Source organism: Elephas maximus, chromosome 10 (genome assembly GCF_024166365.1).
Source record: "Elephas maximus indicus isolate mEleMax1 chromosome 10, mEleMax1 primary haplotype, whole genome shotgun sequence".
NCBI lineage: Eukaryota > Metazoa > Chordata > Mammalia > Proboscidea > Elephantidae > Elephas > Elephas maximus.
Window position 1 is genome coordinate 65,387,528 of NC_064828.1, and position 17,645 is coordinate 65,405,172.

Consider the following 17,645-nt stretch of genomic DNA (forward strand, 5'->3'; position numbering starts at 1 on the left):
CATTTACCAATGGCTCCAGAGAGAACATGCCACCAAACCTAGCTCTTAGGTTCCCAGATATCCAAGCAAAAAACATGCCTCCTGACAGAAGAATTTCAGTATTATGGGAAATAATGTAGAACTCATCAAAAATAAAATCAGGATTAGAAAGAAGCAACTCCTGTAATACGAGCTATGGAGATTGACAAGGATCAGGGTAGCTTGGGAGCCTCTGACAAAATGTTTTTGTTTAAGATGAATTTTACTTTATTCCATCAGCTGGTATTAAGGATGTCACTAAAAAATGAAACAAAACATCATCATATTATTATAGAGATGTTATTGAGGATATAGTTCATGGTATCATGTATTAGTGCCTTATAAAGACTCAAGAAATACATTTATTTGAAACCTCAGTGCCAGATAAACTGCTTCTCACCTGCAACTGGTTTGTTCTCATCATATCATAAATCTGTAACTGATCAGAATTTTCTTTATACTGGTTGCTAGCTCAGAGAGAAATCTGTGGAAATCTTAATATCCTAATACTCCCTTATAACACAACTCTTTACATTTCTGTAAAACAACAATCACACACAATAACATCTTAACAATTATTTGAATAAAGTTGAGTATAAATAAGTTAATGAGGTAAATAACCTGCCTGACATGTGCTCCACTGTTTAATTTCCTCTGGTAGCAATTAATTGCACAGCTTAAGCTGCTAACTAGCAATTTAAACAATTTTTAGCTCTCCAGAGTTATGCAACTTTGCAGTATTCTCAGTTTCTATAGTTCACAGAGTAAAATACAAACTTAAAACTAGATCTTTTTCTTGTTTTCAATCTTAGTTCGATATAAATTAACTTAATATACTAAGTTAAAAAATGATTTCTTAGGCCTTTCTCCAAACTGCGTGTGTGCTGGGGGTGGGGGATCAAGCAAACAACAATAAAATCATCTAGATATAATTACTCTTAAAATTTGTCCAGAAACTTGATCTATACTTAAAGAGATATAAATTAGTTGGCACTAGGGAAGCATGTGGTAGAATGAGTAAACCCTCTGTTACTATCTGCTATAGCATGGACAAAAGTTTGGATTCTAGACTATAGAATATATACAGATTTAGAAGAATATATACAGATTTAGAATGTATTCATCAAAGAACTCACATGGCTGTATTTTTGATAATTCTTCCTTGGTCCATTTTCTGCCCAATGCCATGCACGACAAATACAATATGGGTAGTCTGTGATGGCTTGTCTTCTAATGTGGCTTCTTCTACATAACCTCTATGAAGTCTGGTCCCACTACTTGATGCTGTAGAAAAATTATGATTCTAAGTTTAATATTTTATTCTGAGAAACAGCAGCATTTTCGCAATATGTTGAAAGAAAAAAAGAAGCAAAAGGAATACTGAGAAAAAATTTGAGTGGGGATGGGATATAAAATCTATAAAATAATGTATATTGATTGGCTCTGATATAAAATGCTGAACTTGACATGACACCAAAGCCAGAACTCATAGGGAAAAGATAAGGAAGAAAGGATGAACTGGATACATAAAAATTAAAAACTTCCCCATTAAATAATACTATGAATGAGGGAGGAACACTTCAGAAAAAGAGGGCGAGAATGGGCATAGAACTCAAAGAATGTAATCAATGTCACTAAACTGTACATGTAGAAACTACTGAATTGGTGTATGTTTGGCTGTATAAAAACAATTTAAAAAATACTATGAAACCAAGAAAAAAAATGGCAAACTGGGGAAATTTTTGCAAAACATGACACACAATAAGTTAATCAACTACACATTCAAAGGGAGCTTACTAATCAAAAAATAAAAAGATAACCATTCAAATAGCAATGTAGATTAAAGATATGATCAGACAATTCACAAAATAAAAAATATAACTAATAAACATATAAAAGATATTCAAGTACATTTGTTATCAAAGAAATTAAAATAAAAATGGGATAGTAAAAAAATTATATCAGACATAATAAAAATAAAATTTTTTTGATAATGCTCTCACATTTTCCCCACACACCATCCTCTATCTCTTTTCTTTCAGTCAAACTTCTTTAAAGAGTTGTCTGTTCTAACTGCCTCCATTTCCTCACCCTCTACTTAAGCTTCAACCCATGCCAATCTGGCTTCTGCTCCATCAACACATTTAAAGTCACCAATGACCTCCACATCTGGTGGGAAAATTACAGTATTTTTCTTTCTTGACACTATGAATCGCCATGTTTTATTTTCACATCACTGCTTCAGCTTGACTGCTTTTGTGCTTTTAGAAGTATAAAGGTATTTATTAATCTTGTCAGATCATTCTAAATACATATTTATTGATGAATCCATGTCAACTCAATCAGCTTAATAAAATTTTCATTTAACAGGACAGTAACTGCTAGTAAATTTAATACATATTTAAAATATACTAAAAATAGAATTTGTATAGTCTATTTTGAATGTATAAGACAAAAGTCAGATTCCCAAAATTTTGACAAACTAAAATAATATACAATGATTACCTTTAGAAAACCCCAGTTTTTGAGTAACTGTTCTTGCAATTTTAGATGTTGTTGCATCACTGTAAAGATACACTTCATCAACACTGTGCCAGTCCACATGGTTTCGACTCAACTTGAAACTATGAATAGCTGTTACAAAAAGGAAAAACTAATTTGAAGGTTTTCAAAACAAATTTCATTTGTGTGGAAAATTACGGTCCACAAATTCTTGAATCAATATTATCTAATTCAACTTAGATTTTTAACTCAGTTCAATAGAAAACTATTTCACTGAAACATATTTATGTGATGCAAGTAATGGATACCAAAAACCAAACCAAACCCAGTGCCGTCGAGTCGATTCCGACTCATAGCGACCCTACAGGACAGAGTAGAACTGCCCCGTACAGTTTCCAAGAAGCGCCTGGTGGACTCGAACTGCCAACCCTTTGGTTAGCAGCTGTAGCACTTAACCACTACGCAGTAAGTAATGGATAGGGACTTTATAAATGATAAACCATGCTACAGGGGATGACAACTTGTAAAAATAACATAGATTGACTAAAATTACCTGTACTTATCTACATGACTGGATGAATTACCATAATTTTAACCTGTAACACATAATTAATATGTGTGCTGATTATTAAAGAACTGCTTTCCTAGGTGATTTGACCATTTCTTAGGTTTAAGGGATATAAACTACTTGATAGTTCTCAATAGCTTCGACACTTAAGTTCCATTCTTCTGTTGATTTTACTAAATATATTGAAATCTTTGTGAAAATTCTGCTCACTTCAAGACAAACTAAGACTTGGAAAAAATTACCTTTAAACTAGGAAGAGAATAATCTAGTTTATTAGAATATAAGGCATTTTTGGAATGCATATTAAAGCCAATTATTACTGGGTATTGCTCACCACAGCAGAAATCCAACCTTGGAAGATGTTTTAATAATACAAAAATAAAAGAACTTTTTTTCTACCATGATATTCAGAACAGTATGGTTATTAATTTCTATTACTGAGGTTGGGGTATGCTTTGTGAAAAGGAGCTCTTAAAAACAAACAAACAAACCTATATACTTAGGAATACATAAGCTCCTTGAGGTCAGGGGCTGTGTCTTAATCATTTTTCTATCCCTAGCACCAAGCACAATACACCAGCACAATGCCTAGCAAACAGCATAGCATTCAATAATAATGTTTGTGGAAGCAATTAATTGAGACAATGCCATCCACCAGTTCATAATTTGTTTGTTTTTGTATTCTGAATGCTTTTAACTTCTCTTCTATACCTCTTATACAGGTTAGAAAAACTCACATACCCATCTTCAGAAAACCAGGCATCTTCTAATCACTATGCCTGATTCATTTTCCTAAAATCCTCTTATGGCAAATATTACCCTCCCCCTCTTTTTATCTAAAGATAGAGATACAAAGTGACTTCTCCCAAAGTTAGTTACTGGCAGAACTATACCACAGTCTAACTTTTCTGATATGAAAATGAATAAACTTTCCTCTAGAAAATTAAAAAACAGGTTGAAAATAACCTCAAGGTATATACATAAAAGGATATGGCTCTAGTCAAGATCTAAGACCACTGAAACATTTTTATCAAAACTTAGTACACAGACAAGTAAACCCTCTATGGGAAAAATGTACTACTTTTTAGTTATATTACAAATGTAATTTCAAAAATTTATGAAAAATCAACTCAAATTTTACTTACCTGCAGGGTACAGTACTAACACTGAACATAAGACCAAGAAGCAATTAACATAACAAACATTAGTAATATCTAAGTTCCAAAGAAAGCAATGTACAAACTCAGCTTTTTAAAAATGAACTTTTCATAAATTTTTAAATCTTTTCCAAGAGTTTAAAATTACTTTTCTAATTTCCTGTCTGATGCACGACACTGTTTTTATTTTAAACCAGTTTCTAAACCACATTTTGGTTAAAATACTTTTGAGCAACATACATTTAATTGTTGCTGAACTACAATTAGTTCACTGAAACTATACGACCAAGATATTTAGAGAGGAGCCAACGAAATTTTGTTCTTCCTTAAATCACCCACTACAATATACACTGTTTAAGGTTCATCATTTTAACATTGGCTATGTACAATATTCATAAATGTTTATACACAGTTATAGTTAAGTAAAGCGAAGCAAAATAGCATAATGGATATATTAAAAAAACTAATTTCTATGACTTAAACACAGTCTTTCAACACATTTCATAGCAAAATAACTGCTATACTTAGAAATACGACTACATGGAGAACTAAAACTACAATTACTGTACCTTGGTAACGCTTTCTTTTAAGACCTGTCGCATCTGTACTCTCCTTATATCCTCTCCATTTGAACAGAGAAGGGAGGGAGAAGGGAGGGAGGTGGTAGACAACTAAGAGAGCAAAAACACTGAGCTTCAAAGTAATTTTTAAATGAGGTTTGTCATTTTGCCTTTTTGTTGCAGTATTAACTTTAAAAACGAGTTGTATTTGACAAACATTATTCTAAATGCTTTATTTATATAATTTCTAATTAAAAACCAGTAAGCAAAACATTTTTTAGCAAAATTCTTTTTTGTAGTAAAACATTTTTAATGTTTATCAAATATATGCTCTACTTTTACTGAAAGAAAAAAAGGCAAATGATATCTAAATTTATCAGTTAAAGATTGATTATCACATTTAATGTCTTTACACAGATTAAAACAAAAACATAGCAGTTTTGAGCACTTAAGAGATTTATAAACCCTATTTTCACAAAAATAAGGTTATTTACTCTCACCAAATTTAGGACTACAACATAGTCGACATCTGATGTACCAATCAAAAATGCAATAAACATTTTAAACACCTAATACATCTTTCCTGAGACGATACCACAGCATACATTCTTCTAGATGATTTTTTATTACTGATGTATAATGGAGCCTTTCCCAAAGAAATGAAATATTCTTCTAACAACTCTGTTCAAGTTGTTAAAAGACTTTTAAAAATGAAATTTCAACTAAAAAAAAAAATGGCAAGTTCTACTGTTAACTGAAGATCTATTAATGATAAAATAATGGAAAAAATGTCATTGGTAAAAATGTATGCTATGACATCTTTTAAGCATGAAACAGACAACGTAATAGCCAGGCATAGACTTGGTATTTGGCAAATCAGTAGATAACCTTAAAGTCAACATTTTGTCTGTCAAATTTTACTAGTTATACATCAATAAATTTCTTTACAATTTTAAGTAAGGACCTATTTAAAAATCTACTTGAAATACATCCTTACAAGTCAATTTTCCAATGAACTATAGAATAGAAGCTTTATGGTTTAGTTTAAATTTATGTTCTAATATGTTTGATTTTCATCCTCACTCCCTTCTATGTGAATGTGACATTCAAAGGTTAAATGCTGCTCGAATATGAAAAGAGTTAATTCCTACTGTACGGTACCAGAGATATAACAAATCTTTTGCATATATATGAATGATATGCAAAGATTTGTGTAATAAAGTGATTTGAAAATGCTTACAAGGCACTCTAAAATACCTATACGTAATCAGACAGCTATAAAAGACTATAGGCTATGACTAAAAGCTGAGTTTTTACATCAGGATTATAAAAACATTTCAATGCCACAGAGAGGTGGAAAATAACAACTGAAGCAATTTTCTTCACTGAAAATGTTTCTTCTTTCATGTGCCTTCTGGTCAGTTACTGAGGAGTAGGTCTACTATTTAAATTAAACATTTTTAAACAAAGAATTCATTAGGAAAAAGCTGCTAACGTATCAAAGTAGATCAAACTGGCACAGACTTGAAATTTTACCACCCAAAGAAACAAAAACTAGGTTTTGTCAATCTAGTAGGTTTTGTCAATCCGTATGGACTGATTCTACATTTACTAAAAAAAAAAAAAAACACTAACGGGAAACATATGGACCATTTGACCACATTTTAAAGTTATGCACACACTTCCAGAAAGCTAGTGAAGTTACAAAAATGAGAGGTTTTTCTTTCTAAAGGCATAGTATAATTTAAGGATTAAAAAAGACAAACACCCAATATACTAAAAACAGAGAAGCATGTTTACTTAGACATTTTCACAAAATTAAACAGACACGGTTCTTTAACTTCTTTTGAAATTTAATTCTTATTTTCACTGGAAAGTTATTTATTTATTACGCATCCTGTAGCACGGTTAGAGAGCTTAAATTTAAGGAATTCTTAATCCAAACCACAGAATTAGGGATATTATTATAACTATAGCAGAGAAAAAAAAGTGCTACTATTCGTCAAATAGGGAACGCTGTTAAAGGAAATTTAAGTGCTAGAAAGCATTATTTAGTTTTTCTTTTTTAAGCTTTAGTTACCCAGTGCTATCTAGTCGATTCTGACTTATAGTGACCCTATAGCTTCAGTTAGAAATTCTTATATAGTATGCACAAAAGTACACATGAATTCAAAATGCAACCGAAATGCTAATTTGTTAAATGCTAATATTAAGATATACTTTTATGTATTAAAGTCTTACACAGTTATATTCACTGTAATTATTGATATGGTTGGATTTAGGTCTATCATTTTCCCATTCATTTTTTCTTTGTCCCATCTGTTTTTTGCTCCTCTGTTCTTTCTTTCCTATTTCTTCCACAAAATTGCCTAGCACAGTACTCTTTGCACATGGAAACATTACAAATCTTCTGACAATAGGAAGAGACAAGGCTTCATTATATACATGTGAAAAAATTTAGGTGGAAAAGGTATTTTCCTTCTCAAACTAATGAAATGTGAAATTTCAGAAGCGTGGAGGTAAAAAGCAAAATAATCAAAAGATTTATATTTTTCATCTTTACACATGTGGTAAGTTTGAGTTGTTTTCTTGATAATGGTGGCTTGTTAGACTGTAAAAATTCTTTCCTAAGGCCAGTTATAATTTTCAAATGTACAGCAAAATTCCCCATAATCTTCGAAATTAAATGTCACATCTCAACACGTAAATGTATATTCAAAATATTCCATAACAAATATAATGTCTGTAAATCTTTAACAATATATACTGAATTAAATTTATACTCTTTATTAATAATAAAACATACTCATGCTTTACCTAATGCTGTAATACTTAAAAATTTTTTTCTTCTAATGAACCTCAATGAATCAATCATAATTTTGAAAAAATACAATGCAAAAGCACTTTAATAATTTGACAATTTTTTGTTATTACTAATTAAAATTTTACCACCCTTAAAAAAAAAAAGTAAAGCTTATAAAAAATGTAATTATTGTAATACCCTACAATTGACACACACATACACAAAGACATACTAAAAAGATCTACTCACACAAATAAACCATGTTCTTACCAAAACCAAAACCAAACACGCTGCCATGGAGTTGATTCTGACTCACAGTGACCCCACAGGACAGAACAGAACTGCCCCACAGGGTTTCCAAGGAATGGCTGGTGGATTAGAGCTGCCTATCTTTTGGTTAGCAGCTGAGCTCTTAACTACTGTGCCACCAGGGCTCATTTAAGAAACTGGCTCATAAAATTAGGATACTTTGAACAAAATATAAGTATTCTGCTATGGCTAACATTTAGGTAGGGAGCAGAAGTAACAAAGACACATGAAATTCTAATTTTGTTTTTGTAATAGAAACAAGATTCCAAGCAGATAAGATCTAGAGATGAAAAAGCTGATGACTAACCTCCACAGGATGAATTAGCAAGCAGGAAAAAGTGTTTTGAACACAGTGTCAGAAAGGGGAACAATCTACTTATATTTTTAACACTCATTCTTTTTCTTCTCCAAGCTCCTGGATTTTTTTCATACATTAATTAACAGTAAAGAATTGGAGTGGCTAAACTGGGTTTGTTAAAGTGAACTGTCATTTTTGAGGCAGAAGACTTAAGGAGAAGAAATAGAAGGGGAAAAAATTCAGAGATCAATTTTATCAAATAGCAATGAAATTAATTCACAATAAAAAATCTTTTGAGACTATTCTGGTAGTGGTGATGAGAGGTTACAAAATACTTCCGTTACTAACAAAAGATCAGGGATATATCAAATTTGCTATAAGAACAAAGTATTATTTCTATCGTAATCTAAAGGAACGAAGATTTGGCAGTTATATACAACTTTTTCTTTATATATTGATATATAAGAAACTTCAGTTTGAATTTCACAGTGAAATAATACTTGACTGTACAGATTAAAGAAATTAGATAGTATATTAAATATGCCTAGAATACAGTATCTGGCACATAACAGACAACTATTATTATACAAACCTGTTAAATTTAATTGCCAATTCATATAGAAACCACAACTTTCCTCAGTTACATAAATTTTTAATGAACCTGATATGAAAGATATTTTAATTTGGTATAAGTTAAACTATACAGTTTCCTTGCTTGTGACAAATGTGTATATACATTTGTTCAGAGAGAGAGAAGGCTGGAAGAGAGAAAAGACTTGGGACGTAGCTACTAATAAGGAAAAAAAAAAAAAAAAAAAACCCAACCAGTCTATAGATTATTCCTCTGCCATTAATTATGTTATACTGTAAAAACTGTGAGAGCTGGAACTTGATGGGCTTGCCTTTTTTTTCTGGGTCTTACAAGTTTTCCATCTTTGTCAGGGTGCAGTCTTACCACTTTTCTATCGCTCGTTTTAGTGGAAACTATTCTGAGTTTCCCTTCTCTGATAGGTGTCTGCCTTACACAGGTTCCAGCTTTCACAGGTGTTTACTGTATAAACAATTACTTTCAACTACATAATTCATTTTTTCAAGCTACATTCTGTGGATTACTTGATCAATGTTATTTTTTTCTGTTTGAGATATTTTATAAGAAGAAAAAAATAATTTGTATTTTAATTCACTAAACTCAGCAGAACTTGCCAAGAAACCTCCCAAAAAAGGCAAGCATGGATGAAGAAACACTTAAAAATATATATTTTTAGAGAAATCTATAAATTCTAATCTATCTGCACTGTTATACTCACCAGAATAGTTGATCCCACTGCCTGCAGTAAATGGAACAACAGAAGCGTTTTTAACTTGACCATACATTTTGAATTTTACACAAGATTCAGAAAACATGGCCATCTTGGCTATTATTAAAATGTCTACTGCAAACATATTCAAATGCTGAATAAGGAAATGTAAGGAACAGATTGTTTCAAACTAGACAGTGATGGGGTTATCAGTATGGAGACAGGTAAGAGGCACTTATGCAAAGGTAACTGAAGGTTTTTTTTTAGTTTCAGGAAAAGAATCAACATTAAAATATTAATCGTTGTTCTATTAGAGTGGCAAGGGATTTTTTTTTATAAGTTCAATTTGCTTTGATAACTGTAGAAACTACTAAAAAGGACTAGTTTGGGACTATATTATAACAATTTAAACATTTATAGCAGATTGTGTTAGTGTTATGCCACTGAACATATATCTTACTTAATAAAAATTGAAAAAATTTGCTTCAGAAATTCATAGTAGTTTATTACTCTAATTCTAAAATAATAATCAAAATGTTAAAAAAAATCAGTTGTATGAATTGTAACCTTTCTGAATTACTGTATCAAACTTAGAAACTACTTTAAACATTACCAAAATGCTTGGTTTAAAGAATGCATTAATCGGTCTTACCCTCTTTTCCATCTATGGGTTTTGACACTTCAATATCAAAATTTTCCTGCATCTGCTGACCCCTAAAACAGCTGAGATGTTCTTGCTCAATTAAATTACTTTCTTCTTCTTCTAGAGGTTGCCAAGTACCATCAATAAACCACTGTCCACGCATTACTGGTATTTTATCAGCCTCTGAAAAAAAGAAATCACAGGATTATACATTTTTACAATAAAAAGACACATGGTAATTACATTTTTATATTTTGCTACCGCTATGGCAAAAACAGACTTTTATGAAACACAGAATCATTTTAAAGTTTTAAAATGCAGAGTTTAAGCCAGATTATATAATTTTACTTATATTAAATAAAAATACAAAAAAATTACTTTGACATTAACAAGGTCAATGAACAGTTACCTATGTGACGGAGGTCCTGAGTATCCAAAATTAGTAGGATAAGGGGTTAAGTTTCATGCAAGGCTCTAGTGATAGTTCCAACACCTTGGAAGATACTAATATTATAAAATCCCAGAAGTAGAAATAGTGTGTGTTGTAGTAGTGTGTTGCACGTTTTAGGGATACCTTGGGGATTATGAGTTTCCAGTTAACACATGGCAATAGCTGAAACCTTTAGTTATACTGCAGTGACCTCAGTCATTTTAGGAAAAACTGAGAAAAATTTCCTTGAATAACTTAACATACCCTTGACTAACATTGTTCCTATAAGCCTAATTAGCTCTATATTTATTTAAAATAAATCACAAATGTCAGCTAAGCCATCTCAAATCCTTTAAAAAATTATTTTAAGTCAAGCAAAAATAAATCAAAATGGAAATAATGAAACCCTAAAAGTAAAAAGAGCAAGATGAAATGAACACCCTAGTCAAGCTGACACATAACATTAACCATCACAGCAGGTAACCAAGAAATGATTCTCTTTATTCCTCGTAGCTGTGTGTCACAGTGGAGGGACGAGGGCTCTTTCTGAATTATAAAGCCAAAAAGTAGGTGACTTCCTTGGCATCTGTGTACTTGTAAACTTTGACTTTCCTGTACCAGGTCACAAAAAAGCTGTTAAGCATTAATAGGAAAGGGCTAGATATTTTAGTATTTTGGTAACTATCTTTAAATTTGGCTCCAAAAACAGAACATTAGATTCAGCAAAACTAAAATTTTCATTTAAATGCTTGACATGTAATACACACTAGAATAAAATGCATTTTATAGAAATACAAAGTTTCAGTTATTCAGATGCAATTCCTTTGCTTGATGCCCTGATTAAAATTAGTCTAATACAGTAATACCTTGGTTATCCAAATGTAGTATTCTAAATAATTACGGCATCTCAAAAGTTGAACATCCAACTGTGGAGTTCACATTAACTTTGTCCAAAGAATTTGTCTTTGCCCTTGGTTTTTAATCTCTAAAAAATAATCCTTGGAATTTAAGTGTCTCTGATAAGGACTCCATACTACACCTGGCTAACAGGTTATGCCAATGAGGTAATGAGGTGACTCTAGGGTGAGGACTGGCGAGGCCAGAAAGACCTACTGTGTGAGACCTCATAATCACCTAGTGATATCAACCAATCTCAGGGAAGAGGGGCTGGAGTTTGTATTATATAATGAGACCTACAATAAAAGCTCTGGACACTGAGGCTCCATGGGCTTCCTTGTTGGTGAAAGACATTGATGCACTTGGGAGGGTAGTGTGTCCCTTTCTGAGATGTAGAAGCTGTGCTGGGAAACTCCCCGGATCTTACTCTATGCATCTCTTCTTTATGCTGATCCTGCTTTGCATCCTTTCCAATAAAGCTATAATCACAAAGTGCATTCTGTGAGTTCTGTGAGTTGTTCTAGTGAATTATTGACTCTGAGATAGTAGTGAGAACTAGCACATCAGAAGGGGTGGGGGGTGGGGGGAGGAGGGTTGGGAGCCCCTTAGCTTACAGCTGGTATCCTGAAGGAGTAGATAGAACCGTTGAAGTTATAGCCATCAGGTCAAAAGTAAGGGAGCTCAGGGGGGGAACCCCCAAGCTTGTGGCTGGCACCTGAAGGGGGCATGGGAAAACTCTGAATTTGTAGCCAGCAGGTCAGAAGTGAGGGTGTCACATGGATCCCAAACTTTTGGCTGGCATTGAAGTCTCAGACCTACTTGGCAGTCTGGAGGACTGTGTCCCTTTAACTTGTGAGATCTGACCTAACTCCAGATGGACAGGGTCAGAAGAACAAGTGCTGCATGGGCAGCTGGTATCAGAAATGAACAGTGAAGTGTAAAGTGGGAATTTGTCATACGCTTGTAGTAGGTATCAGGAAAAAGTAAATTTGATATTTATTTCCACACACCAACCTTTAAAGCACAGAAAATTTCCTAAAGTATCTAACATTGTCCCTGGTAAACAGAATATATACTAAATATAATTTTACATTTCACGTCTAACTGCAGGGTTCTCATTAACTTTGTACAAAGAATTTGGTCTTCACCCTTGGTTTTTTTTATCTCTTAAAAAAAAAAAAAGCCTTGGAATTTAAGTGTCTTTGATAAGTGAACTTCGCTGTAGAAGCTACAGATGATACAGCATAGGACTGAATGGGCTCTGAGCATAGAAGATACACTAAACACTAAGTCTCTAAAATCAACTTGGCTTTCTAGTTGGCTTTCTAGCATCGCTGTCAGTTTAGTTCAACATGAATGGAACTTTGTAAAATTGTTATATCAAAGCTGTTGAAAACAGCTCTTTTCTCAAGTGATTTTCTCACCATACATAAAAGCATCTTCTATGGTAATTATGCTTTTTGCATGTTATTAACATCCATAATTTTCAACACATTTTATTTGTTTTTCTTCATTAAAACTAAAACCCATTGCCGTCGACTCTATCCTGACTTATAGTGACCCTGTAGGACAGAGGACAACTGCTCCATGGAGTTTCCAAGGATTGCCTTGTGGATCTGAACTGCCGACCTTTTGATGAGCAGCCGTAGCTCTTAACCACTACGCCGCCAGGGTTTCCTATTCTATATTACTAACATAATATACCTATCAATCTGCTTACCAAAACATCTACCTCATTTTCTATTATTTTCCATTCTTATTATTTGTATAAATAATAGGTGAAATAGTCTCTATAGCGTTAGTCATTTATACTAGTGTAATCTGCACAAATTCTTATCATCAGAAGACAGTGACAAAACTTTGTCATATATATTACTAAGCTCTGCTTGACTTTCAACAGAATTGTCTGCATGCTGTTCATCAGACTGAAAATCTTGGACTGCCTGAATGTAAAAAAGGTAAATTTGAAACACTTGATAGAGAAATGCATTAAGAATTTAAACGTGATATAAACTGTAAAAATAATGAGTTAGACTGGGAGAACTTATTTTCCACGCATATAGCCTTTAAAAAAAATACCTTCTACAAACCAAATAAAAAAATACAGCAACTAAATTAAAAATATGGGCAAAGGATTCTGTGTAACTTATCAATTTATTGCCTCTCAGCTCCAAATCTACCCTTCCCTAAACGCTCTACACAAAGGTATGCCTCCCTTAGCAGCTGGCCTAATATTAGGCTTTGCCAGCAGAGGGCACTGGAAGGACACTCGGAAAAGAAGGGGGTTTCTCTTCTGGGTCCCAATGCACTCACTCAACTCACTGGGCTCCCACAGAGGGTGCTCCTGTTAGGCGCCTAGCAGCTAACAGCAGTGACACTTCCCATGGGCATTCCCCTGTCATTCCCTCTCCCCCAGGCAGTTTCACAACGGAATGCCACCTGCTAGGCATCTCCCCTTGGACTACTTGTCGGGCACCCTTCTAGCAGCCTGCAGTGAGTTCTGAGGCTAGGTACCTCCCTGTGTAAGACACCCCCCAGCACGCCAGAGAGCAGAATTACAGCAACTTCTACTGGTTCAGCACCTCTGGGAACCACTGCCGTACCCTCCCTCCAGTCAGGTCTGAATCTCACCCCTTGCAAAGAATAGGCTCTTCCTTGGGTGCTCTATCTCAGTCCCAAGGAGCAGTGGCTGCTACCTATATCTGCTATTTCTGTATTCTTGACAGAGTTCTCTTTGCTCTGTTACATCACACCTCTGTCAATAATTCTTTATATTAAACTTTCTCTGCTGAAATTATTGTGTGGTTTCTGTTTCATGACTGGGTGCTAATATACAAAGACTTTCAAAGAAGAGGAAACCCAAATAGGTAATACACTTATAAAACATGCTTAGATTGACTGGTAACGAGGGAGATGGATGAAATTTGAAACAGTTCCATCCTAGCTTTATACTTAAACTGTGGAATCTCTTTTGTACAAGGAGGTATATATAAAAATGTTTATTACAGCAACGTTTATAGTATCAAAAATTTGCAAATAATCTAAATGTCCAAAAATGAAAACAAAGTGTAGCATATACACGCAATGGAATACTACTATATATAAATATACAGTGAAAATAAATAGATGGAGTTACATGTGCCATCATGGATAAATCTCAAAAACCTAACACTGAACCAAAAAGCAAGTTGCAGAATACAAACAGAATGGCACTGTTTATATAAAGTTAAAACAAGTAATGATAAAAAAAATGCCACTGTCACTTATTGATACATATACATATGTTCTGACAATCTAAAAAATACATGGGGATAAACATCAAGTTTAGGATGATTTTGATTCTATTTCTAATGTTTAATTTTTTAAGCTAGGTGGGGGGTCCTGAGTGTCAGTTATGTTACCTATGCCTTTTACATGCTTGAAATATTTCAAATACAAAATCAATAATTAAAAATAAGCAACTGGTAGTTCTCAGAAGGTGGGTGATAATAATATACTATGTAGAAAATTAATTAAATGTTTAATTGGCAAATGGAATTAATTAACAGTAGAAAATTAGGAACTAGATATCAAAATGTTACCTTTCATTTGAATACCTGAACACTTGCTCATTGACCAGGCAGAAACTAACCTGGAGGAATTATGTAGGACAAACGCAATTAAACAATCACTATGTCAATCATCATTTAGCTTGGTTGCAATACCTTAACTGCAGAATTGGGTTAGTAGTTAGCAATCATACAGAATTCTACTGTATCAGAGAAATACTTATACCTCAAAATATACCTGGGATCACCTTTAAAATAACAATTACACTAAGAAAACTAAACTACGCTCAGGAAAGAGTTACTATCAATAATACCTGTCACTGATCAAGTTCCTATTTTATAGGGGTGAGAAAGTATGGACAATATACTTTATACCCTCAATAGTTTGCTTCTTTTGATTAAAGAGTCAAGGATGTAAGGGTTTTTAAGCCTGTATATATTTCTTAGTTCTTAAGCAATATAGCTAAAAAATTGATTTACTGTCCTGAAAAGCTTTTATTACATGATCCTTTCAGGAATTCATATTACATTCTCATCCTTTTCTCAAATTTTAATTAACAGGCATATTTTAGATTTTGTTAGCAATCCCTTTCATTTCAAAAGGGAGAACAAGCTTTAAGTGACAGGTCCTTTTGTCCTAAGTCTTCCAACTTTAATATTCTGGTGGATCTAGGCAATGCAGAATTTCACGTAGTGATCAAGTGCTATACCAAGAGGTCAGCAGTTCAAATCTGCCAGGCGCTCCTTGGAAACTCTGTGGGGCAGTTCTACTCTGTCCCATAGGGTCGCTATGAGTTGGAATCGACTCGACGGCAGTGGGTTTGGTTTTGGTTCTATTAGGAAAAGAGTTCTCTTTAGGTAATTGGCTAGTCAAAAAATGTTCTGTATCATTTTGATAGAGGAGTCTGTAGCAGAACCCTGATCAAAAGGGGGAAAACGCAGAACAGAATTTCAAATTTTCATGGACTCTGACTTTCTGGAGTCTGGATGAACCCCTGAAACTACTGCCCAAGATTATCTTTAAACCTTAAGCCAAAAATGTCCCCGAATCTTCTTAAAACCATAACAATTGTTTAGCCTAATTAGTAAAGAATGTCTACCTTGAGCATTATACTCTTTTAAGGAATATCTGTTGTTGTTAGGTGCCCTCGAGTGGGTTCTGACTTATAACCATCCTATATACAACAGAACGAAACAGTACCCGATCCTGTGCGATCCTCACAATTATTGCTGGGTTTGAGCACAGTGTGTCAATCCATTTCTTCGAGGGTCTTCCTCTTTTTTGATGACCTTCTACCTTACCAAGCATGATGTCCTTCTCAGGGACTGGTCCCTCCTGATAACATGTCCAAAGTATGTAAGATGAAGTCTCGCCATCTTCCCTTCTAAGGAGCATTTTGGCTGTACTTCTTCCAAGACATATTTGTTCATTCTTCTGGCAGTCCATGATATAGTCAATATTCTTTGCCAATGCCATAACTCAAAGGCATCAATTCTTCTTCAGTCCTCCTTATTCATTGCCCAGCTTTGCCAAGCACAGTAGGCAACTGAAAACACCATGGCTTGGATCAGGTGCACTTTAGTCCTGAAAGTAATATCTTTGCTTTTTAACACTTGAAAAATGTCTTTTGCAGCAGGTTTGCCCAAAGCAACACATCATTTGATTTCTTGACTGCTGCTTCCATGGATGTTGACTGTGGATCCAAGTAAAATGAAATCCTTGACAACTTCAATCTTTTCTCCATTTATCATGATGTTGCTTATCGGTCCAATTGTAAGGATTTTTGTTTTCTTTATGTGAAGGTGTAGTCCATATTGAAGGCTGTAGTCTTTGATCTTCATCAGTAAGTGCTTCAAGTCCTCTTGGCTTTTAGCAAGTCAGGTTGTGTCATCTGCATATTACAGGTTGTTAAGGAGTCTTACTCCAATCCTAATGCCATGTTCTTCTTCATATAGCCCAATTTCTTGGATTATTTGCTCATCATACAGATTGAATAAGTACGGTAAAATGACACATCCCTGACACACACCTTTCCTGACTTTAAACCACACATATTTCCTTGTTCTGTTCAAATGACTGTCTCTTGGTCTATGTACAGGCTCTGCATGAACACAATTAAGTGTCCTGGAATTCCCATTCTTCACAATTTTATCCATAATTTGTTATGGTTCCACACAGTTGAATGCCTTTGCATAGTCAATAAAACACAGGTAAACATCTTTCTGGTATTCTCTGTTTTTAGCCAAGATCCATCTGACATCAGCAATGATACCCCTCATTCCACGTCCTCTTCTGAATCCAGCTTACAATTTCTGGAAGTTCCCTGTTGATGACGTACTGCTACAACCATTTTTGAATTATCTTCAGCAAAATCTTACCCGTGTATGATATTAATGATACTGTTCAGTAGTAATTCTACATTCCATTGTATCACCTTTCTTTGGAATGGGCACAGAATGGATCTCTTCCAGTTGGTTGGCCAGGTAGAAATATCTATATGGGATCAAACTGACAACAGCAACTCAAAATATTAGGCAGGAACCTTAGGGGGCAGTGAGTTTATGTTAATGGGGGAGGTGCAACTCAGAAAAGGAAGGTGAAAGTGGCTGTACA

The 17,645-nt window shown here is 33.9% G+C and overlaps 1 protein-coding gene across 7 annotated transcripts in view; it reads right to left on the reverse strand.

Annotated features, from left to right (window-relative positions):
- DDHD1 (DDHD domain containing 1) overlaps positions 1–17,645 on the reverse strand; it is a 98,327-nt gene that overhangs the window by 56,839 nt on the left and 23,843 nt on the right. For 2 of the 7 annotated variants that reach the window (XM_049897796.1, XM_049897798.1), the window contains exons 2-6: positions 10,166–10,339; positions 9,523–9,543; positions 4,815–4,916; positions 2,524–2,652; positions 1,155–1,302 (exon numbers count right to left, since the gene is read on the reverse strand). In XM_049897796.1, the coding sequence (XP_049753753.1) occupies positions 1,155–1,302; positions 2,524–2,652; positions 4,815–4,916; positions 9,523–9,543; positions 10,166–10,339 (574 nt within the window). The remainder of the gene's footprint in view (positions 1–1,154; positions 1,303–2,523; positions 2,653–4,814; positions 4,917–9,522; positions 9,544–10,165; positions 10,340–17,645) is intronic. The other 5 variants (XM_049897799.1, XM_049897802.1, XM_049897800.1 and 2 more) reach the window with 3 other exon arrangements.